Source organism: Chiloscyllium punctatum, chromosome 49, assembly GCF_047496795.1.
Source record: "Chiloscyllium punctatum isolate Juve2018m chromosome 49, sChiPun1.3, whole genome shotgun sequence".
Classification (NCBI taxonomy): Eukaryota; Metazoa; Chordata; class Chondrichthyes; order Orectolobiformes; family Hemiscylliidae; genus Chiloscyllium; species Chiloscyllium punctatum.
Window position 1 is genome coordinate 31,505,182 of NC_092787.1, and position 25,919 is coordinate 31,531,100.

The 25,919-nt window shown below is 42.2% G+C and overlaps 1 protein-coding gene across 4 annotated transcripts in view; it reads right to left on the reverse strand.

Moving 5' to 3' along the window:
* Window positions 1-2,891: 2,891 nt before the first annotated feature.
* The window catches only part of adamtsl2 (ADAMTS-like 2), a 207,919-nt gene continuing 184,891 nt past the window's right edge, over window positions 2,892-25,919 (reverse strand). For 2 of the 4 annotated variants that reach the window (XM_072566134.1, XM_072566135.1), the window contains exons 17-19: window positions 20,304-20,480; window positions 18,377-18,521; window positions 2,892-7,519 (exon numbers count right to left, since the gene is read on the reverse strand). In XM_072566134.1, the coding sequence (XP_072422235.1) occupies window positions 7,401-7,519; window positions 18,377-18,521; window positions 20,304-20,480 (441 nt within the window). In that variant the 3' untranslated portion in view covers window positions 2,892-7,400. The remainder of the gene's footprint in view (window positions 7,520-18,376; window positions 18,522-20,303; window positions 20,481-25,919) is intronic. The other 2 variants (XR_011956136.1, XM_072566133.1) reach the window with 2 other exon arrangements.

The following is a 25,919-nucleotide window of genomic DNA, read 5'->3' on the forward strand; positions in this document are numbered from 1 at the left end:
GTCTACGCCGAAGAGCAACCCACCCAGACCCATTCCCCTACATCTAACACTACGGGCAATTTAGCATGGCCAATTCACCTAACCTGCACATCTTTAGACTGTGGGAGGAAACTGGAGCACCCGGAGGAAACCCACACAGACACGGGGAGAATGTGAAAACTCCACACAGACAATTGCCCGAGGTGGAAATTGTACCCAGGTCTCTGGCACTGTGAGGCAGCAGTGCTAACCACTGTGCCACCCCACATTCTTATGTTATATTTTAAAAACTATTACTCATTCTATTGTCACCATAAAGCTAGCTGGTTCTAAACATTGCATAATGGTTTAATGGGTTTGGAGATGACATAACTTCACATAAAGGACAATGAAAGCCATGAGAAGCATAGTTTGGCATTGGGAGTGAGTTACTAGGAATAGCCTGGCATAAATGAACATTGGGGATGTAGGGCAGAGCTTGGTATAGGGGTTATAGATAAGGCATTGGGAGTATGTAGGAGGTGAGCTGGAAATGGCCTGTTTTTAATAATAAACAAAGAACAAATAAGAACAAAGAAAATTTACAGCCCAGGAACAGGCCCTTCGGCCCTCCAAATGTACTGTCTAAACCTTTCAGTTAATTCCTAAGCATCTGTACCCCTCTGCTCCCTACCTACTCATGCATCTGTCCAGACGCATCTTAAGTGAATCTACCGTGCCTGCCTCTGTCACCTCTACTGGCAATGCATTCCGAACGCCCACCGCCCTCTGTGTGAAGTACTTACTGTGTGTATCCCCATTAAACTTTCCACCTCTCACCTTAAAAGCGTGACCTCTTGTTATTGAATCCTTCACCCTGGGAAAAAGCTTGTCTCTATCCACCCTGTCTATACCCTTCATGATTTTGTAAACCTCAATCAGGTCCCCCCTCAATCTCCTTTTTTCTAATGAAAATAAACCTAACCTACTCAACCTCTCTTCATAGCTAGCACCTTCCATACCAGGCAATATCCTCGTAAACCTTCTCTGCACCCTCTCCAAAGCGTCCGCATCCTTTTGGTAATGTGGTGACCAGAACTGTACAGTATTCTAAATGTGGCTGAACCAATGTCTTGTACAATTTTAACATGACTTGCCAGCTCTTATACTGAATACCCCGTCCAATGAAGGCAAGCATACTATGTGCCTTCTTGAGCACTCTATCCACCTGTGCAGCAACTTTCAGGGTACAACGGACCTGCACTCCCAGATCTCTCTGCTCATCAACTTTTCCCAAAGCTCTTCCGTTCATTGTATAACTCACTCTCGAATTAGTCTTGCCTAAATGCATCACCTCACATTCGTCTGGATTGAAAGCCATCTGCCACTTTTCCGCCCAACTCTCCAGTTTATCTATATTTTCCTGTATTCTTTGACAGTCCCCTATGCATTCTGCTACTCCACCAATCTTCATGTCATCTGCAAACTTCCTGATCATACCAACAGTGCCCTCTTCCAGATCATGTATGTATATTACAAACAACAGTGGCCCCAATACTGACCCCTGTGGAACACCACTGGGCACCTTTCTCCATTTCGAGAAACTCCCTTCAGCTACTACTCTCTGTCTCCTGTTGCTCAACCAGTTCTTTATCCACCTCGCTAGAACACCCTGCACACCATGTGACTTCACTTTCTCCATTAGTCTACCATGGGGAACCTTATCAAATGCCTTACTAAAGTCCATGTACGTGATATCAACAGCTCTTCCTTCATCTATCAACTTGGTCACTTCCTCAAAGAATTCTATTAAGTTGGTAAGGCATGATCTTCCTCGCACAAAACCATGTTGCCTATCACTGATAAGCTCATTCTTTTCTAAATATAAATAGATCCTAGCCCTCAGTATCCTCTCCAGCAACTTCCCCACCACTGATGTCAGGTTCACTGGTCTGTAGTTACCCGGAATATCCCAACTACCCTTCTTGTACAGGGGGACAACGTGGGCCACCTTCCAGTCCTCTGGCACTTCACCTGTATTTAAGGATGCCACAAAGATATCTGTCAGGGCCCCAGCTATTTCCTCTCGCCTTACTCAGTAACCTGCGATAGATCCCATCCCTTCCTGGAGATTTGTCCACCTTAATAACCTCTAGCAAACCCAACATCTCTTTCTTACTTATGCCAATGCAATCCAGACTAATCAAACTTCTATCTCTAATCTCAAGATACATCATGTTCCTCTCCTCAGTGAACACTGATGCAAAGTAATCATTCAGAATCTCACCCATTCTCTCAGGTTCGACACTCAGCCTTTCTTCATTATCTTTTAGTGGACTAATCCTTTTTCTAGTTACCTGCTTGCTTCTTATAGAAGAATAAAATGCTTTGGGATTCTCCTTAATTCTGCTTGCTAAAACTATTTCATGACCCCTTTCAGCCCGCTTAATTCCTCGTTTAAGACTTGTCCTACTCTTCCAATATTCCTCCAGGGCCCATTCTGTTCTTAGCTGCCTAGACCTTATGTACACTTCCCTTTTCCTCTTGGCTAATCGTACAATTTCTCCTGTCATCCATAGCTTATGCATCTTGCCCTTCCTATCCTTTGCCTTCAATGGGACATGCTTATCCTGCACTATCTTTGACCTATCTTTGAAAGCCTCCCACAAAACTGGAACCAGGGCAAGCTTTCTGAACAACCCCCAATATTGCCTCTAATCTCTTTCCAGTGTTTGCTGACCTGACTGCAGCTAACACCCCTTTTGTTAATGATGCTTGCCACTTGCCTTGGTATTGAAATTCCAGGCCGTAATCTAGGCCCATGCTCATGACAGACAACTTCTTTGTGATTTTGCATGTCATTAAACAACAGCAAATATTACTGATATATTTGAAATAATATGCATTTTGCTTAAAATGAAATGAAGAATTCTGTCAAAAGGACAAAGTTATTTATTATTATTTTTCATAAAGATCTGGTTTTACATGGATTACTTCAATTTTTTCCCTAGTTTCCCCAACTCCATGAGGGCAGAATGAATACATTGGACTACATTAAGATGCAATAATTTTACTGAGCATATCTTAATCCATAAAATGAGGCTGGGGAAAAGGAAGCCAATCTATGCCAAGTTTTCCATTTTGTTCTCATGTGTGGAGGTGTTCTGAAGGTGCTTCATGTGTCATCATTTTTGTGCAGTTGACTTTAGGATTATGGATACCTGTACTTTTTTTTGAAGAGTTCAATGCCTGGACAGTGGAACCCTTTTTAAAAATGAGACATTTCTTAAATGTCACATGTCTTATGGTAACTGCTTAATTATTGCAGACTCCCCTGCCTGGGCTTATGACCGTCAGGTGCAGCTTCTGTTTTTAACTGCAACTTCATTATGTCTGGCAATTCTATTAACCTAGCCTTGGTTACTTTTTTCAAGCACTCAGCGATACATGTTCCATCTCCTGAAAAATTGCCAAAGCCATTGAGGATAACGAACAAGAAACCTGGTGTCTTTCTTTTTATCCTTTTATAATTAATATTACCCTATTTCCCAATTAAATGTTAGCATTGGATATCCTTCTATGAGTCCTTCCATTTATGTTGTGACCAAGGTTGGAGGAGTGCATTGTCTTTTTCCAGTCTCACTACTTCATTCGTCACAACATATATTTAACTGTTTTATCTGGTTCCTATTATGCCAATCACATGCTTTCTCAACATTAGAAATTAATTAAAAAGATTCACCAACCAGGTTCCTTTAATAAACACAAAATTAGTGATTTATTATAAACAAAATATTTAAATGACAATGCAAAACTGGTAGCCATACATAGCTGGTAATATGAAAATATATTTAACCCTTTAAATAATCCAAAATACACACATAACTAAACGCATCTCGCTACAAAGATTCACTCTGTGGAAAAAAAAACACTTTTGGCCAGTAAGTCTCAGTCATTGAAGACTAAAATAAAGGAGACTATATGGAATGTTCAGACAATAGTCAGTTTGATGTTCTGGCTCTCAAACATGCATTTCACTAAATATCTTAGGAATTACAAGCAAATATCTTAGGAATTACAGCCAAACTGTGGATTCTTCTGAGTGCTTTTTCAGAGGAAAGTCCAGCAGCACACTGGACCCACAACAGGGTTTTTTTCAGAAACAGCTGGCTGGCCACTAACTGAAAAATCCAAACACTTTCCAAATCAGAAACTATAACCTGACAGTCTTAAACCCAGGCAAGGTCTCTGAAGTGAACAAATAGTTATCACAAGACACCTGCCTTTCAGGAGACACATTTAAAAAAAATTATTTTCATTCACTTATTAAAAAAAGTCCAGGTCTCCCCAATATTAAGTCCACAAACATTATGAAATACGAAGTATCTTTATAACAATCAATCATTATTAATGATAGAATTAAATATTGTTATTAAATATTACATTAAAGCATGTTTTCAGCATTAAGACAATTTTTGACATAGTCATAAATCTTGTACAGCTGAGAATATTATTTTCTCTTAAGAAGATTCAGAATTTTAACACCATTTATAGATAAAACTACAATCACTAGGATTATTTGGCACAACCAAAAACATTCAGACAACACACCAAGATCTTTTCATTAAATAAAAACTGGAAGAACTGCTGATGCTGTAAATCAGAAACAATAACAGAAGTGCTGAAAAAGCTCAGCAGGTCTGGCAGCATCTGTGAAGAGAAATCAAAGTTCTGAGGAAAGGTCACCGGACCCGAAACATTAACTCTGATTTCTCTCCACAGATGCTGCCAGACCTGCTAAGCTTTTCCATCAACTTCTGTTTTTGTTTAGGATCTTTTCAATATTTTATATGTTTATCCATGATCGTATTATGGGAAGGGTTATCACAAAATAATTTTGAACAATGGGTTTTAGTAGAATAATTAGCAGAGTTGTACAGTTAATGCTGGAGATACAGATGTTTAACAATTACCATTGGCAGCTAGTCAGCGAATCTTGTTGGTGGGAGGTTTCTGGATACTTTTATGACTGAGCGTAGTAGCCCCTGGTTATTTTCAGGTTGGTGAATGAAGTTGGTGTCAATTGGCTCTAAATGATCTCCTTTGTGTGAGCAAAGTTACTTCAGAAATTGAAACAAGAATAGTTTAGAATTCTGGAAATAGCAGTTTTTAAATTTTAGACACTGGACACAAATTTCTACTATCAACAACCTCCAGTTGTAAAACTACACCCCAGAAGTACCTTATTTACCAGCATGGAGAAAGTTACTGGCTGTTAAACCAGGTGCCAATTCTAGACAAAAATGCTTTTACATATCATGTTTGGAACAATTTAACCATGGGAGAGTAAAGAAATGTAATTACTAATATGGACTGGATCAATTATCCACCAAACTGCTTCCTGTCATTTCTCTTGATGGAAAGATCAGAAAAATCAGAGCTAAGAATATCTTGGAGCAGTACTGTTTCATGTGTTGCTGAAATGTGAGGTGATGCTGCAACACATATCTGGTGTACTGTGCTGGATTGAGTTGCAAACTCACTGACAAGGCAACGTTTAGACTAAAGGAGCCTATGAAGAATAAAAACCATTGGGCTAACTGGTAGCCTTGTGAGGGAGATTTGTAATTGGAGTTGGCAGAGTTCCAAACATCCTAAATCTATCATTTGTAGGAGGTTCTCACCCATCAAACCTTTGCTCTGGGAGGCAGAGCAAGTTGGAGATGAATCTGGCACTTTCTGGGGCAAGCTTTAGATGGTGGTTGAATGGTATGGCTACGAGACTGGAATATCCACCTCCATTTACTAGGTCATCTGCCCAGTTGAAATGAAGAATGTTGAAATAAAAACTGAAAGAACTGCAGATGCTGAGGAATATCCAACCCGTGCCAACTCTATGCCATTTCATTACTCCTATGCCCCCTTCATTCTCCCTTACCCGCTCCATGTCCACAATGCATCATCCATACCCATTCTCCCAATATCCACCATATATAGATCAAATGAACTTTTGACAAGTGTTTGAAATGCTCCTGAAAAATCACATAATTGACAGAGGCTGTGAAAAAATTCCCTGGGGGATAAAAAAGCTTAGTTTATAGTCTCTTAAAGATGTAATTCTTGGAGCTTGGCCAGGCATTCATAATGAGACCATCTGGTAAATATAGCAACAAAAACAGATAGGGGGCATCATTACGCATGCCTGGCTAATCCATTGAGATGCCAGTAAGGAATGGTTAGGCAACTGCAGAGGTGAGGCAAAACTACAATTGCTCAACATTTCCACTACCTTTTAATAACTTACCATTTTTGAAATCTTTTCACTCATTGTGTTGAAGTGTTGAATGGAGTTACTCTTCTAGCCTTGTTACTATAAATGGCTGTGATTGACTGACAGCTGTATGAGAAAGTAAGAGTGTCAATGCAATTCATAGGAATGTTGAATAGCTGTATTTTATTGTATGATGCCTAAAGTTAGGATCCACCATAGTTTATGACTCTTCTGAGAGGCTGTGAACCACACTGACTCAGAGAAGGGGCGTGACTCCATCAAAATTGCTGAGCTTGGAGAGGTGGGGTTTGAACTGTCCATTCCCACATTGAAGCTGGTGAAGATTGGTGCACTTTATTTCGACTGGCTATTTGTACCCTTATCCCATACCAGTAATAATTGTTTAAAATGGTGTGGTGTGTACATGCGTTGTGGTGGTGCTGGAATTCTGGAATCAGCCCCGCCCAACATTTTTAAATGTCCTCTCAGGGAAAAGGATGGACCAAAACAGACAGACAGACTAATGCAACAGGTAGCAAAAGGATTGCACTGCTTGAGGAAGAGGCAATGGACTGAGTAAATAAATCTCAGAGTTATAGGCAGCTTTGATATTTGATATAATGATCATGTCACTGAAAGCCATACTTTCTGGATCTCCATTATTATATATGAAAAAGTATTTGAAATTAGCATATTAAAAACATAATCATTGTAAGAACATACCAAGATTGTAATATTATCTAAATTGAGCATTTGCATGTAATACAGAATTACATTAAATTGATGATATTATTATTGCACCAAATGGCCTTGAATGATAGTTTGCAGAGTTAATATTCATTCAACCCATGTCTCCATGTTCCGTAGCATTAGTCGTGATGCCATTGTAATAAAATAATTTATAACTGAATAATTGAAATGGAGTACAATGGCTCTGCCACACAGTTATGGGCAGAATGCTATACATGACAGCATGCAACACTTGGGTCTCCAGAGAACCTGATAGCTTCACAGCATAGGTTTTTTTTTTGTCCAGCCCGATGGCCTGCCAATAAGACACATGTCTCTGAGGGAAGGTGCCACTCAATTCTTGCAGTAAAACTAATTCCATCAGTTTCACAGCATTCTTTTATTCACATGTTGGGAGGTGCAATAATTCTGCCAGTCTGTCCTATGAATCAGCAGTTCTACAGGATCTGCAGCACGCTTTGCTGTAATACCAGTGGGAACACAGATTGACTTTAATTGCCAGTACACAGTTAGTCCCAAGTTGATCTTGACAACTGTCATCTGCAGAACAATAACAGTAATTGTTAGTGTCTCAAGAAGTTGTCATTTGTCTTTATCTCCATTCAAAAATACACAACTTAAAAATCAAGGTGCTATCATCTCGAAATCTGATCTTCTGATCACCACCTTGAAAAGTCAAATTGAGAGTTGAATTCTAAGCGTAGGGTACATTAACTATCACAGAGAACAAGTCAGTCTCAGATTTTCAATCTAATAATGAACAGTAAAGAAACAAGGGGATCAGCAACAGCATGAAAAAAATCACTGAACTTGTTCCAAGCAATTCTTCTCAATGATGTATACAATGCAGTAACCCACCAAGATTACTTTTGCAGCTGCTCCCTCTTGAGGTACTTTTAATGCCAAGCAGGAAAAGAACAGCAATAACACAGGAACATTATCGTCTCTAAGTTCCCCAACAACTAATACACAAACCTGACTAAGATGTATTACTGTTCCTTAATTGTCATTGGGTCAATATGTTTGAATTTTTGACATAATTACAGTTTGGAAGTGCCTTCACAATAAGGAACAGTAATGCTTCAAAGGGAATTCCCTCTATAAATCAGCTTTTTAGGGCAACTAGGACTGGACAATAAATATGGTTTGGTCCATAACGCCTATACCTGGGAACAAATAGATGTATGTGCTGTTTCAGCATAGTGAAATGTTGTAGACTTATGAAGTTTGCAGAGAAGCATCACCTCACCAATAAGTCACAAATGGTTAAATCTTCCCATATTTTGGTTCAGTGTCAATGTTGAGAAGTTTCATGGAGGGTTTCCCTTTGTGGGCCAGGGGACTTTTCTCACATGTCCTTTTCATTGAATTGTGCGCTTGCAGTGGCAGAGGTATTTGGCCCTGCCAGGATCCTCTGGTGTTGACACCACGAATGCCTCATTTAAATGCCAGCTGCATATCAATTGAGGTGTTGCAAGCCAGAATTTACTATTTCAAGTGTGTTTTTCAATTGTATTTCAAAAGGAGATGGCTGAGAAAGAGAAGCTTGCACCCCAGGTTGCCAACAAGGATGTGAAAGTTCTGGAGGACTAGGTTGACAGGAAGACTTCTTCTTTATTCAGGACACCAACAAGAGACCATGACACCAGTTGCTGCCAATGTGGATGGAGATGGTCACCTAGCCATTTTAGATGACATGTACAGCAACTGCTCTAAGCATATCAATGACTTCTGCACTCTGCATGGGTAAATGCCATAGTTTTCTCTCTACTACCTCACACTGGCTCTAACTCTAGATTAATAGTCTATCATTCTCTCTATTGCATGTGACATCTTGACTCAATAGCTCTCACTCACTTCATCTTTCTAAACTATGAACCCTACTGGCCAATTGAGCATCTACTCATTCACTTGGCACACCCCTCCACAGCACCTGTTCCTGCAGTGCCACCAACAGCTCTTCAAGCACTTTCATCTCACTCAATCCTTCTGTTTGTCCTACTACAGGTCAGAAAGGGCAAAGACAGATAGTTGACATTCATCTCTTCACCCCCAACAAAGAGAAGATCCTCAAAAAAGTGGGAGAGGATTGAGAATGCTAAAGTCGGGATGCCAATATCTCCATATGAATGCAAGAGACTAAGATTCATTGTCCTGCATTTCACTTTTTCCCATTATGATAGACTATTTAAACCCAGTCCTCCAGGACTTTCACATCCTTGTTGGCGACCTGGGGTGCAAGCTTCTCTTTCTCAGCCATCTCCTTTTGAAGTGCAATTGAAAAACACACATAAAATGGTAAATTCTGGCTGACAGCTGACATGGAAAGCCATATTCAGCATCATGCTCCGTGGCTGCCAGAAATGTACACAGACCTGAACTCCATCGATTTAGCTGTTGGTGCTTAGATTTAGCATCAAGGCAAAACAGGGATGCGAAAACTCAACCTCATTTCAGGTGCCCCTTTTTCTCAAGGAGACAGGGTGATGTCAGCTAGATGAAGAAGTAACCACACACACAGACATACAGAAATTTGTGCTGACAGCACTCCAGAAGTTCCAGGACACTTTATCTTAACCCTGCCTACGATCCTAACCGTATGGAAGTTGCAGCCGGGGAGGTGAGCTTTCATCTTGGCATGTCACAAATGCCCCAGGAATCATCTGTCTAAATCATCTAGCTCAACAGGTTCCTTCCAGCCCAGCTGTGGATTCTGAGACTGCATCTCTATATAGTGAGAGGGCAAGGAAAATGAAGCTCCCTCTGAGAACATATAGGTTGCAAGGGTAAACAGAATCTACATCAGTAAATTTAAGAACTTCAAATCACATGTCTGATTGACTAGCATTTTAGTTCTAGGACCAGTTATCTGAATACCAAGTCAGAGCTCAGCAGCCTGTACACACACTTCAAGGAAGATAGAAGTTACAGTGGTAAGGCAGTGCTCATATCTGAAAGGCATCCTGGTTAGCTCTGGATTTCAGACTCCTTCAACCAATGGCACTTGCGTAGCACGAATGTTACTTGCCACTTGTCAGCCCAAACCTGGATATTGTCTAGATCATTTTGCATTTGAACAGTATCTGACGAGTCGCGAATGGTGCTGAACATTGTGCAATCATTGGTGAACATCCCACTTCTGACCCGAGGACAGAGGGAAGGTCATTGATGAAGCAGCTGAAAATAGTTAGGCCTAGGACACTACCCTGAGGGATTCCTGCAGAGATGTCCTGCAGCTGAGATGACTGACCTCTAACAACCACAACCATATTCCTATCTGCCAGGGATGACTCCAACAACTGGAGAGTTTGCCCCCTGATGCCCATTGATTCCAATTTTGCTAGGACTCATTGATGCCACACTCAGTTGAATGCAGTCTTGATGTCAAGGGCTGTCACTCTCACCTCACCTCTGGAATTCACCTCTTTTGTTCAGGTTTGTACCAATGCTGTACTGAGGTCTGGAGCTGAGTGGCCCTGGCAGAACCCAAACTGGGCGTCACTGAGCAGGTGCTGTTTGATAGTACCTTCTATCATATTACTGATGTTCGAGAGTAGACTGATGGGGCGATAATTAGCCAGTCCTGCTTTTTATATAGAGGACATACCTGGGCAACTTCTCTACATTGTCAGATAGATGACAGTGTTCTAAGTGTACTGGAACAGCTTGGTTGGGGAGTGCCAAGTCTGAATCATCAGCTGGAATGTTGTCAGGACCATTAGCCTATCCAGCATCTCCAACCGTTGCTTGATATCACATTCACCTAACATCCGTCATAAAGGAAATTCTGGAATTTATTATTAAGGTGTTTATAATGGGGTAATTAGAAAATCTTAATGCCACTGAGAGTAGTCAGATTTTTTGAAAGGGAAATAAGTTTAACTAATTCATTAAAGTTCTTTGAAGGACTAACAAGTAACATAGGTAAGGGAGAACTGGTGAATGTTTAAAACTTGGATTTCCAGATTTTGACAAGGTGCCACATCAAAGTTTCTTGGAAAGTAACAGCTCATGTTGTAGGTCATAGGGATGTACAGCATGGAAACAGACCTCTCAGTCCAACATATCTATGCTGACCAGATATCCGAGATAAATCTAGTCAATTTATCTTTGTTACTTCTTCAAAAAACTCAAGCAAGTTAGAGAAACAATCTCCCATGCACAAAGCCATGCTGATTATCCTTCATCAATCTTTGCCTTTCTGAATACAAATAAATCCTGTCCTTCACGATTCTCTCCAACAGCTTGTCCAACACTGACGTCAGATTCACTGGTCGACGGTTCCCTGGCTCCTGTCTTCCAGCACCTCACCTGTGGCTACAAATATCTCCCTAACTTCACACAGAGTTCCAGAGTACATCTGATCAGGTCCCAGGGAACACCTGATCAGGTCCCAGGGATTTATCCTTCTCTCCATTTTAAGACGTTCACCACCTCCTCCTCTGTAATATGTACATTTTTCAAAATGTCACTATTTATTTCTCCATATTCTATGTTTTCCATATCCTTCTTCACAGTAAACACTGATGCAAAATACTCATTTAGTATCTTCTTCATCTCCTACGGTTCCACACATAGGTGACCTGGCTGACCTTCAAGGGGAAAGTGAAGACTGCAGATGCTGGAGATCAGAGCTGAAAATAAGTTGCTGGAAAAGCGCAGCAGGTCAGGCAGCATCCAAGGAGCAGGAGAATTGACGTTTCGGGCATGAGCCCTTCTTCAGGAATGAGGGAAGTGTGCCAAGCAGGCTAAGATAAGAGGTAGGGAGGAGGGACTTGGGGGAGGAGCATTGGAAATGCGATAGGTGGAAGGAAGTTAAGGTGAGGGTGATAGGCTGGAGTGGGGGTTGGGGCGGAGAGGTCAGGAAGAAAGTTGCAGGTTAGGAAGGTGGTGCCGAGTTCGAGGGTTGGGACTGAGACAAGGTGTGGGAAGGGGAAATGAGGAGACTGGAGAAATCGGAGTTCATCCCTTGTGATTGGAGGGTTCCTAGGCAGAAGATGAGGCGCTCTTCCTCCAGCCGTCGTGTTGCTATGGTCTAGCGATGGAGGAGTCCAAGGACCTGCATGTCCTTGGTGGAGTGGGAGGGGGAGTTGAAATGTTGAGCCACAGGGTGGTTGGGTTGGTTGGTCCGGGTGTCCCAGAGGTGTTCTCTGAAACGTTCCGCAAGTAGGCGGCCTGTCTCCCCAATATAGAGGAGGCCACATCGGGTGCAGTAAATGATGGAGATGCAGGTGAATTTGTGGCAGATATGGAAGGATCCCTTGGGACCTTGGAGGGAAGTAGGGGGGGAGGTGTGGGCGCACGTTTTGCATTTCTTGCGGTTGCAGGGGAAGGTGCCGGGAGTGGAGGTTGGGTTGGTGGGCGGTGTGGACCTGACGAGGGAGTCACGGAGGGAGTGGTCTTTTCGGACTCCTATCCTATCCTATCTACCTTCACTATCCTATTTACCTGCGATTCCTCTTTCAAGATTCCTCTTTGTTCAGCAACACTTCCTCGGACCTTACTATTAAGTGTATAAGTCCTGCTAAGATTTGTTTTCCCTAAATGCAGCACCTCGGATTTATCTAAATTAAACTCCATCTGCCACTCCTCAGCCCATTGGCTCATCTGATCAACATCCTGTTGTAATCTGAGGTAACCTTCTTCACTGTCCACTACACCTCCAATTTTGGTGTCATCTGCAAATTTACTAACTGTACCTCCTATGCTCACATCCAAATCATTTATATAAATGATGAAAAGTAGAGGACCCTGCACCGATCCTTGTGGCACTCCACTGGTCACAGGCCTCCACCACCACCTTTGAGCCAGTTCTGTATCCAAATGGCTAGTTCTCTCTATATTCCATGAGATCGAACCTTGCTAACCAGTCTCCCATGGGGAACCTTGTCGAAGTCCATATAAATCACATCTACCACTCTGCCTTCATTAGTCCACTTTGTTACTTCTTCAAGTGTGTGAGACATAATCTTCCACGCACAAAACCATGTTGACTATCTCCAATCAGTCCTTGCCTTTCCAAATACATGTATATCCTGTCCCTCAGGATTCTCTCCAATAACTTGCCCACCACCGATATCAGGCTCTCTGGTCTCTGGTTCCCTGGCAGGTCCTTACCACCCTTCTTAAAAGTAGCACCACGTTAGCCAACCTCCAGTCTTCTGGCACCTCATCTGTGACTACCGATGATACAAATATCTCGGTAAGAGGCCCAGCAATCACTTCCCTAGCTTCCCACAGAGTTCTAGGGTACACCTGATCAGGTTCTAATGATTTATCCATTTTCATGCGTTTCAAGACATCCAACACCACCTCCTCTGTAATCTGGACATTTTTCAAGATGTCACCATCTATTTCCCTACATTCTATATCTTCCATGTCCTTATCCACAATAAACACTGATGCAAAATACTCGTTTATTATCTCCCTCTTTTTCTGCGGCTCCACACAAAGGCTGCCTTGCTGATCTTTGAGGGGCCCTATTCTCTCCCTAGTTAACCTTTTGTCCTTAATGTATTCGTAAAAACCCTTTGAATTCTCCTTAACTCTATTTGCCAAAGCTATCTCATGACCCCTTTTTGCGTTCCTGATTTCTCTCAAGTATACTCCTACTGCCTTTATACTCTTCTAAGGATTCACTCAATCTATTCTGTCTATATTTGACATATGCTTCCTTCTTTTTCTTAACCAACCCCTCAATTCCTCTAGTCATCCAGGTATCCAAAACCCTCCCTCCTGCACCATCCTTGCAGCCAGGTGTTCAACTCCTCTCTCTCCCTATTCCTTGCCTCACTAGCATGTGGCACGGGCAACAAACCAGAGATAACAACTCAGTTTGTTCTAGCACTAAGCTTCCACCCTAGCTCCCTGAATTTTTTTTTCTGATTCCCTACTGTATAGAAACAGACCTTTCGGCCTAACAAGTCCACACTGATCCTTCGAAGAGTAACCTATCCAGACCTATTCCCCTACCCTATTATTCTACATTTACTCCTAGCTAAGGTACTTAATCTACATATGCCTGGACACTATGGACAATTTAGCATGGCCAATTCACCTGACCTGCACATCTTTGGACTGTGGGAGGAAACCGGAGAACCCGGAGGAAACCCATGCAAACACGGGGAGAATGTGCAACCTCCACACAGACAGTCACCCGAGGTTGGAATCGAACCCGGGTCCCTGACGCTGTGAGGCAGCAGTGCTAACCACTGAGCCACTTTCCTGCCCCATTTTTGCCTTAAATCCCCATCCCTTTTTCTACCTACGTCATTTTTGCTTATGTGGACCGTGACACGGAGCTGCTCCCCCTCCCTCTCAAGGATCCAGAAAACATGATCCCAGACATCACGTGGCACCTGGCAGGCAACACACTAACCGTGAGTCTCTCTCATCCCCACAGAATCTCCTATCGGTCCTCCAAACTATGGAGTCCCCATTGACTAATACCCTGCTCCTCCTCCACTTCCCTTCCCTTCTGAGCAATAGGGACAGAGTCTGTGCCAGAGACCTAAACCCCATGGCCTACCCCGGTAAGTCACCCCCCCCAACAGCATCCAAAACAATATACTTGTTATGGAAGGGAATGGCCACAGGGGGTCCCTGCACTGCCTGCCTGTTCCCTTTCCGTCCTCTGACTGTAACCCATCGGCCTTTTTCTTGTACCTGACGTGTGACTACCTCCCTGTAACTCCTCTCAATAACCCTCTCTGCCTCCCGAATGATCGGAAGTTCATCCAGCTCCAGTTCCCTAAAGCAGTTTTCAAGGAGCTGGAGTTGAGTGCACTTCCCACAGATGCAGCCAGCAGGGACACTAGTGGTGACCATTACCTCCCACATTCTGCAGGAGGAACATTCAACTGGCTTAATTACCATTCCTACTAATCTAAATTCGCAGAGACTGTAGAAAAATACAGGATAAAAAATAAATAGTTACCTTATCTATCCAGCACACAGAACATTTGTTTTTGGTTAGAGGGTGGGTGACACTACCAAAGTAGTGTTTTGGGTAATGCAAACACCCAAATATATTACTTCACTTACTCAGCAGTCCCATGTCCACTCTTGCTCAGCGTGCGCTCCACCTATTCACGAGCTAAGTTTTTGAAGCAGTGACTTACTGTTCCAGCAGCCTCTCTTTTCGCTGCTCCTGAGAAATGGAGGCCTGACTCTTGAGGTAAGTCCCTTTTAAATGGGAAACTTACCTTCTGCCAGCCCCCACTCCTCTCTCCTCGCTGCTCCCAAAAACTCCATCATCTAAGGACTCACTCGATCTCTGCTGTCTATACCTAACATGTGCTTTCTTTTTGAAAAAATTCAATTTCTCTGGTCATCCAGCATTCCCTACACCTGTCAGCCTTGCCCTTCACTCTAACAGGAACAAAGTGTCTCTGGACTTTTGTTATCTCATTTTCCAAGATTTCCCATATTCCAGCCGACTCTTTACCTGTGAACATCAGCCCCTCCCCCAACTCCAACACCAATTAACTTTTGAAAGCTCTTGTTTAATACCGTCAGAATTGGCCTTGCTTGAATTTGGAACTTTTAGATCCCATCTATCCCTTTCTATCACTACTTTAAAACTAATAGAATTATGGTCACTGGCCCCAATGTGCTCCCCCACTGACACCTCAGTCACGTACCCAGCCTTATTTCCCAAGAGTCGGTCAAGTTTTGCACCTTCTCTAGTAAATACATCCACAAATTGAATCAGAAAATTTTCTTGTACACAATTGACAAATTCCTCTCCATCCAAGCCTTTAGCATTATGATAGTCCCAGTCTATGTTTGGAAAGTTAAAATTCCCTACCAGAACCACCCTATCATTCTTACAAATAACTGAGATCTCCTTACAAATTTCTTTCTCAATTTGCCGTGGACTACTGGGGAGGGGTCTATAGTACAATCCCAATAAGGCGATCATCCCTTTCTTACTTCTCAGTTCCACTTAAATAACTTCCATGAACTTAGTCCCAAGAATGTCCTCCCTAACTGTACAGCCATAATGTTATCCCTAATCAAAAATGCCACTCCCCCTCCTCTCTTGCCCTCATTTCCATCCTTTCTATCGCATCTACACCCTGGAACATTAAGCTGCCACTCCTGTCCATTCCTGAGCCACATCTCTGTAATTGCTATGATATCCCAGTCCCATGTTTTTATCCATGCCCTGAGTTCATCTGCCTTACCTGTTCGCCTCTTGCTTCGAAATAAATAGTTTAACTTAATCGTCCTACCTTGTCCTCTGCTTGCTCCTGCCTACATTGACTGTTTGACTTGCTCCTTTTCCCAACTGTACTAGTCTCAGACTGATCTCCTTCCTCACTATCTTCTTGGGTCCAACCCACACCCTTCCTGCTAGTCTAAACCTCCCTAGCAGCTCTAGCAAATCTCCCTGCCACTATATTAGTTCCCTTTCAATTCAGGTGCAATCCATCCTTCCTATGCAGGTCACTTTTACCTCAGAAGAGATTCTAATGATCCAAAAATGTGAATTCTTCTCCCCTGCCCCAATTTCTCAGCCATGCATTCATTTGCTCTATCCTCCTATATCTACCCTCACTAGCTTGTGGCATCGGGTGTAATCCAGATATTATTACCCTCGAGGACCTCGTTTTTATATTCCTGTCTAACTTCCTATATTTTCTCCTCAAAGTCTCATCCTCTTCTCTTTCTATGTCGTTAGTTCCAATGTGTATGACTTCCTGCTGGTCCCTCTCCCCTTTGAGAATTTTCTGCACTTTCTCCGCAATATCCTTGATCCTGGTACCAGGAAGGCAACACAGCATTCTGATATCTCGTTGTCGGCCACAGAAACGTCTGTCTGTGCCTCTGACCAGACAGTCCCCTATCACAATTGACATATTGGTATGAATAGAGGATAGGTTGGCTAATAGAAAGCAGAATGTGGGAATAAATGGCTTGGTTTCAGGTGATTCCCCCAGGAATGAAAAATACAATAGAATCACCGCTGAGGCCTTAATTTATATTAATTTTGAATTTTATTAAATTTGCTGATGATACCAAGCTAAGTCAGAAGGTAAATTGTGAACAGGACACACAGAGTTTATTAAGGCTTTCAGAGAGTTTAAGTCTGTGGGCACAAATTTGGGACATGAAGTATGATATAGGAAAATGTGAAATTTCCAACTTTGGCAGGAATAATTGCACATTATTTAAATGGAGAGAACTGCAGAACTCTGAGATACAGAGGGGTCTCAGCATCCTGGCATATGAATGACAAACTTAGTATGCAAGTACAGCAAGACACGATCCAGGACATCATCCAGGACAAAGCAGCCTGTTTGATTGGCACCACATTTGCAAGAATCCACTCCCCCCAATGTACAGTAGGAGCAATGTATACTATCTACAAGGTGCATGGCAGAATTTCACCAAAGATCCTTAGACAACACCTTCCAAATACATGATCACTTTCACCAAGAAGGACAATGGCAGCAGATACATGGGAACACCACAGCTTGCAATTTCTCCTCTAAGCCACTCACCATCCTGACTTGGAAATAATATAATTTTTCCTTCACTATTACTGGTTCAAATCCTGAAGTTCCTTCCCATCAGCATTGTGGCTCTACCTATAGCACATGGACTGCAGCAGTTCAAGAAAGCAGCTCATTAACACTTCTCAAAAGCAATTAGGTGCAGGCATAAGTGCTGGTGACACCCCTGCCCGATAAACATTTTTTAAAAAAATGCTTGGCCTAAAGAATGCAGTCAGTACAATCCAACGGCACGTTCATCTCAGGAGTTTGGCTAGCAGAGTCCTGTCAGGGCTTTGAGTTCAGCATTTATATTATCTACATTGAGAATGATTTCAAAAAATCCTTCACAAAGAGAGACTCAGCCTGAGCCTGCAAGTTTAGCTATGACACCACAAAGTGATGACTACAATACTGGACATAGCATGAACATCCAATAAAGAGTAGACAAAAAAAAAATGCAAGATAAAGCTAATGTCCCGTAACCATCAATATGTGCCAACTGTGAGGCATGCTAATACATTGAGATCCCTGACCAAGTTAGTCTCAACAAATAACATAACAAAGTGAAACAAATGTGAAGTGAATTGTTAACAAATGAAATTATTTTGAAAAGAAAATCCAGTGCATTTTACACTCTCAATAAACCCTTTGTTTACTTCAATGGCGTTTAGCAAGAAAATTGAGTCCACGATACAGAGTTTCCCCATTTGACCAAGAATCTTTTATAGCTTGGCTGCAGCTACAACACTGTTAGAACTTTTCTCATCATTGAAAAGTTTCTCCTGCAATGGAACTGCAGATGTTTCCTATGCATGCCTCTGGCACTTTAAATTTTTAAATGTAATCGCTTTGGAAAGAGAAAAAGAAAACGAGCAAAAGTGCGATGCATTATTACCTGGTGGCTGGGTAGGACAGGCCTGGAGTTCACAGCTTTGCTTTGCAACGGGTTTCAAGAGTGGGTCACATCCTCGGACAATTTCTTTTCCCTGATAACATTTCACATCTCTCATTCTTACTCCAACTCCACAGGTCTTAGTGCACTGTGTAAAGTCATAGAGGCATAGAGTCATAGAGTACAACACAGAAACAGACCCTTTGGTCCAACTTGTCCACGCTGGCCTGATATTCTAAATTAATTAAGTCCCATTTGCCAGCATTTGGTCCATATCCTTCTAAGTCCTTCCCATTCATATACCCATTCAGATGCCTTTTAAAGGTTGTAATTGTGCCAACCTGAAACACATCATTCCATACATGCACCATCCAGTGTGTGAAAAGGTTGCCCCTTAGGTCCCTTTAAAACCTTTTCCCTCTCACCTTAAACCTATGCCCTCTAGTTTTGGATTCTCCCACCCATGATTTAGCACACATAGGACTCATAACAGCACACAAACCAACAGCCACTCTCAGACAACAACTCACCAGGACGAAGGACCCGATACCCAGCATGAGCAAAACCAATGTAGTGTACAAAATCCCATGCAAGGACTGCACAAAACACTACATAGGACAAACAGGAAGACAGCTAACGATCCGCATCCATGAACACCAATTAGAAACAAAACGACATGACCAGCTATCCTTAGTAGCCACACATTCAGATGACAAGCAACATGAGTTTGACTGGGACAACATTACTATTATTGGACAAGCCAAACAGAGAACAGCCAGGGAATTCCTAGAGGCATGGCACTCATCCACTGATTCAATCAATAAGCACATCGACCTGGACCCAATATACCGACCACTGCAACGGACAGCTGGAACTGACAACCGGAAGCAGCAGATACAAGTCACTATAAATGCTGGAGGAAAGATCACAGAAGCGCTTCACAGGAGGCTCCCAAGCACTGAGGATTTCACCTAGACAGGGGACGAAACATCTGCAACACAAAGTCCCAGCTCGGCAAACAGAACCACAACAAAGAGTGTGTCCCTGCATGCAAAGTGGCCTGGCAGAAGCATGAAAATCAAAAGGTGCCCATGAGCTCCAAGTAAAGTGCTGAAGGGCTGAAATGATATCTGACTTGGTCTGAGAGCTGGCAAAATCATGTGCTGTAAGGTAGTAGCTTAGACCACAAGATACAGCAGCAGAATTAGGCCATTAAGCCCATCCAGTCTGTTCTACCATTCGGTCATGGTTAACATGTTTCTCAATTCCATTCTAATCTTCTCCCTGTAACCCTTGATCCTCTTACTAATCAAGGACCTATCTATCTCAGTCTTTAATGCACTCAACGACTTGGTCTCCACAGACCACTGCAGCAATGAGTTCCACAGATTCACCATAATCTGACTGAAAAAAATCCTCCTTATGTCAGTTCTAAAGGATTGTCTCTTTACTCTGAGGCTGACTGAAACATCTTCATGGCCACTCTGTCCAGGTCTCTTAGTATTCTGTAAGTTTCAATGAGATCTCCCCCCCCCCCATATCCATCTAAATTCAATCAAGTACAGATCCAGAGTCCTCAACCACTCCTTTTCTGACAAGTCTTTCATCCCTGGGATCATTCTTATGAACCTCCTGTGGACCCTCTTAAAGACCAACACATTCTTCCTTAGGTATTGGGCCCAAAACTTCTCACGGAATGCCCAATACAACTTGATTAGATGTTGACTTGCATGGTTCAAGGATCAGGAGGGTGGTAACTATGGAGCTGCTCAATGGCAAAATTCTAAAGCTGCGATTTAAGCATTTAGGGGAAAATCTGATTTTTGCAGTCTCACCTATTTACTCACCACTACTCATGCTGCACCAGGGAAAGGGAAAATTCCACCTTTGGGAAATTAAAGAAAAATGTAGCAGATACTGCTATTATTACCTCAGACCATGAAGTAGTAAACCATTTGAAACATGGACGCTCAAAGCACGTTGTTTCTTCAATCAACTTCTGAGTGGTATCACATTCCTCGTGATTGGAAATTTTAACTTTTCCATTTACTATTCCCACACATAGAACAACTCTCCTTTTCATTCCTCTGCCACACGTTGTATTGCACTAATGGAAGCAAACCAGAAAAGTATCTTTAAATTAGAACCATGAATGAAATCTTGAATTTAATAAATCTATTCTATCTCTTATAAACACAACGTTAGGACAAGTACTTAATTTATCATTTTTCCAGGTTATTCAAGTAATTTTAATATTGGTTAGACCAACTATAAATTTCTCAGCTGCAATATTAATAACCTGTTCTAGCCCAAATGAGCTCAATACCTCCAGGATGTAGCAAAATCAGACCCATATAATACAAATACATAAAGTTCATTTCAGTTACTTCTAAATGAATCAGAACATTCTAATAACTTTTTAGGGTTACATCTGTCAAGCTACCTTGGAAAGTTACAGCAGGCATTCAAGTGTTCAGAACCTAATCTCAAGTGCTTACATTTCAAATGGTTATGTTTCAAATGGCATTGTCCCCAAAGACACATGGAGGGAGGGAACATTGTCCCTGTTGTATTTCTTCAAGATTTATGATTTCTAATACTATACGTCAATTCTTCAGGACAAATATTTATCATATTTATTTCAACTTTCTCCATCTGCCATTATAGAGGATATAGTAATGTTTCCAAAATGAATAGTTTACAAACATAACTAAAACAGTACATATAGAAATGGTCAATGCATTAATTTTCATCCAATATTATCTCATAGCATCAGGATTAGAGAATTATTTACAGTTTGCAAACATCCAACCTCCCAATACGCACTTCCACATCACAATTTAATACCCGCACTCTGAAGTGAGTTTGGAGGTGGACGCAGGTTGTTTGGTCAGGCAAGATGATGTCGGATGGAGATGTCATCACCTCTCTCTGATTACATCCGATGGTGATGGGGTGGGGGTGGTGGGGTTGTGAGCTTGTGGCACCTTTCCTACCCAGAAGCCAACTAAGGCCACTTAAGGGTCTCATTCTACAGCCATTTATAATCAACCAGCAACAGATGAGGTACTTGCAATCTGGGGATTTTGCCCAACATATCCTATTGCTTCCAACTATCAAAGGAGCAAGTGATAGATAGAGCTAAGCAATCCCATAACCGATGGATCAGATCCAAGCTCAGCAGTCCTACCACATCCAGTCGTGAATGGTAGCAGACAATTAAACAACTCAGTGGAGGAGGGGGCTCCACAAATATCTCCATCCTCAATGATGGAAGAGTCCAGCACACCAGTGCAAAAGATAAGGCTGAAGTTTTTACAGCAATCTTCAGCCAGAAGTTCCGAATGGATGATTCATCTCGGCCTCCACTGTGGCCAGCCAATTCATTTCACTCTACATGACATTAAGAAACATTTCCCTACAGTGTGGAAACAGGCCCTTCGGCCCAACAAGTCCATAGTGACCCTCCGAAGAGCAACCCACCCCCCACTCTGACTAATGGACCGAACAGTATGGGCAATTTAACATGGCCAATTCACCTGGTCTGCACATCTTTTGTGACTGTGGGAGGAAACAGGAGCACCCAAAGGAAACCCATGCAGACACAGGTAGAATATGCAAACTCCACACAGACAGTTGCTTGAGGCTGGAATCGAACCTGGGACCATGGTGCTGTGAGGCAGCAGTGCTAACCATTCCGCCACCGTGCCACCCAGAAATGGTTGGAGACACTGGATACTGCAAAGGCAATGGGCCCTGACAATTCTGACATTAGTACTGAAGACTTATGCTCCAGAACTTGCTGCTCCCCTAGCAAAGCTGTTTCAGTACAGTTACAACACTGGCACCTATCCGACAATGTGGAAAAATTGCCCAGGTATGTCCTCTACATAAAAAGCAAGACAAATGAAACCCGGCTAATTACCACCCCCGTCAGTCTGCTCTCGATCATCAGTAAAGTGATGGAAGTATCATCAACAGTGCTATCAAGCAGCACCTGCTCACCAATAACCTGCTCAGTAACACCCAGTTTGGGCTCTGCCAGGACCACTCAGCTTCTGATCTCATTACAGCCTTAGTTAAAAGATGGACAAAAGCGCTGAATTCCAGAGGTAAGGTGAGAGTGACAGCCCTTGACATCAAGGCAACATTCGACCAAGTGTGGTATCAAGGAGCCCAAACAAAACTGGAATCAATAAGTATCAGGGGGCAATTTCTCAGCTGGTTGGAGTCGGATAGAAACCTGGCAGATAGGAAGATGGTTGTAGTTGTTGGAAGTCAGTTATCTCAGCTCCAGGACATCTCTGCAGGAATCCCTCAGGGTAGTGTCCTAGGTCCAACCATCTTCAGCTGCTTCATCAATGACCTTTCCTCCATCATAAGGTCAGAAGTGGGGATGTTTACCAATGATTGCACAATGTTCAGCACCATTCGCGACAGGTACTCAAGCAGTTCATTCTCAAATGCAAAAACATCTGGAGAATATCTAGGTTTGGGCTGACAGAATATTGAATGGCCTGGACAGAGTAGATGTTAGGAAGACCTAGGACCCGAGGACACAGCCTTACAGTAAAGGAAAGACCTTTTAGATTGGAGAGAAGGAGAAATTTCTTCAGCCAGAGAGTGGTGAGTCTATGGAATTCATTGCCACAGAAGGCTGTGAAGGCCAAGTCAATGAGTATATTTAAAACTGAGATAGATAGGTTCTGAGTATTGAGGGGATCAAGGGTTACGGGAAGAAAGTGGGAGAATGGGGTTAAGAAACTTATCAGCCCTGGTTGAATGTTGGAGCAGACTGGATTGGCTGAATGCCCTAATTTCTGCTCCTCTGTTTTATAGTCTAAGTTTAGGCAAGTAACATTAGTGCCACACAAATGCCAGGCTATGACCATCACCAATAAGAGATAATCTAACCATCACCTCCTTGACATTCAATGGTGTTAGCATCACTGAATCCCCCACTATCAATATTCTGGAAGCTTATCATTGACCAAAAACTCAACTGAACTCATCCTTAAACTCATTGGCCACAAGAGCAGGTCAGAGGCTGGGAATACTGCAGCAAGTAACTCACCTCCTGACACCCCAGAGCCTGTCCATCTACAAGGCACAAGTCGGGAATATGATGGAATACTCCCCACTTGCTTGAATGGGTGCAGCTCCAACAACATTCAAGAAGCTCAACATCATCCAGGACACCTTGCAGAAAAGTTTGGATCACATATAACTACGGGTGAAGTGCCTGATGACTGGAGGGTGCTTATGTTGTACCTTTGTTTGAGAAAGGTTGCAAGGAGAAGCCTAGGAACTACAGATCTGTGACTCTGACTTTGGTTGTGGGTAAATTGTTGGAGGTGATTATATAAGATAGGGTTTGTGGACATTTAGAGAGGCAAAAATTGATTAGAGATAGTCAGCATGGTTTTGTGTGAGGAAAACTGTGTATCACAGGAAGTTACCAAGAAGACTGATGAAGGGAGAGTGGTGGACATTTTTTTACTTGAACTTTAGTAAAGCCTTTGACAAAGTTCTGCACTGTAAACTAATTAGGAAAGTTAAGTCACATGAGATTCAGGGTGAGCTTGTCAACTGAATACAGAATTGGTTGAATGACAGGAAACAGAGGGTGGTAGTGGAGGGTTATTTTTTGGACTGGAGGCTCATTACCAGCAGTGTTCCACAGAGATCAGTTCCGGGTCCTCTTTTGTTTGTAATTTGTATAAATGATCTGGATGACAATATAGGAGGCACGGTTAGTAAGTTTGTGGATGACACCAAAATTGGTGCCATAGTAAACAGTGAAGGTAGTTTCTAAGATTACAAAGGGAACTTGATCAAATGGGTTAGTGCACTGAAAAATGGCACATGGAGTTTGATCTGGATACATGCAGGGTATTGCATTTTGGTAAAACAAACAAAGGTTGAACTTACACAGTTAATGGTAGGACGTTGGATAGTGTTGTAAAACAAAGGGACCTAGGGGTGCAGGTACATAATTCTTTTAAGTTTGTGTCACATATAGACAGAATAGTTAAAAATGTGTTTGGTATGCTTGCCTTCATTGCTCAGTCCTTGAGTATTTGAATTGGGACATCGTGTTGAGGTTATACAGGATACTGGTGAGGCCTCTTCTGGAAATCTGTATCCAGTTTTGGTCATCTAGCTGTAGGAAGGATACTATTAAGCTGGAGAGGGTTCAGAAGAAATTTACTAGGATGTTGCCAGGTATGGAAAGTTGAGTTATAAAGAAAGGGTAGATAAACTGGGACTTTTTTCACTGGAGTGGAAGAGGTTAAAAGGCGAACTGATAGAAGTTTATAAGATCATGAGGGGTATAGACAGGGTTAATGGTAGTTGACTTTTCCCTAAGATGGGGGATTTTCAAGACTGGGGACACATTTTTAAGGTGAGTGAAGTTTAAAAATGACAATGAGGAGCAAATCTTTTACAGAGAGTGGTTCATGTGTGAAGTGAACTTCCTGAGGGAGTGGTGGATGTCAGTGCAGTTACAATATTTAGATAAGTACATGAATAGGAAAGATTTGGAGGGAAATGGGCCAGAAGCAAGCTGACGGGACTAATTTAGTTGGGATTATTTTTGGCATGGACCAGTTGAACGGAATGGTCTCTTTCTGTGCTCTATGACTCTATGATCTGGCATTGGGAAAGAGAGGAAGTCTCACAGGAAGTCATTCCTGCTCTTGTTATTGACTCCAACCACCTCCACATTCTCTCCAACCACTTCACCCTGGCAGGTTCCCATTCTTTGGTGCACTCCTTCCTCCCCAGTTAGTTGACTCCATCTTTGATCCTCTGTGTAGGCCCCCGTACAGTATTGGCTTTAGCTATCACTCACAGAAACATAGAAAATAGGAGCAGGAGTAGGCCATTCAACTCTTCAAGCCTGCTCTACCCATTCAATGGTTGATCAATTAACTCAGTACTCTGTTGCCATTTTCTCCCTATACCCTTAGATCCTTGAAGCCCTAAGAACAATACCTAACTCCTTCTTGAAAATATTCAAAGTTTTGTCTTCAACCGCTTTCTGTTGTAGAGAATTCCATAGGCTTACCTCATAATTGTGGAGGGACTCCCAGAAAGAAACCAAAGGAGTTCATCAATTCGTCAACCAGTGGGAGACACTCCTGTTGTAGTCATTAAATTACTCCCCAAAACCTAGATGTAATCTAGCTTAAAAGATGGTTTAATATTTAATCAAACTTTAATTTTTACGTATAATCTAATATAATTATGACTTATACGTTTTAGGATGAGTTGATTCAATAATTATAATTGTTTGGTAGCACAAAACATGAGCAGTGCTGCAACGTCATGTTGTCAAAGCGTCTTGTCAAGCACTCTTCAGGACAAATGCCAAGAATGTCAAGTTTCAAAGAATCGCAATAATTTATATTATGGGAGAAAGGATGCTGGTTGGTTTGCAAGTAAACTCTGATTGGCTGAAGCTTTATCATGGAAAAAGCAACAAGCAACTATAGGTTTTGCAAGCACTCAGGAAAGGGACAAAACTTGAACATATTCCTTT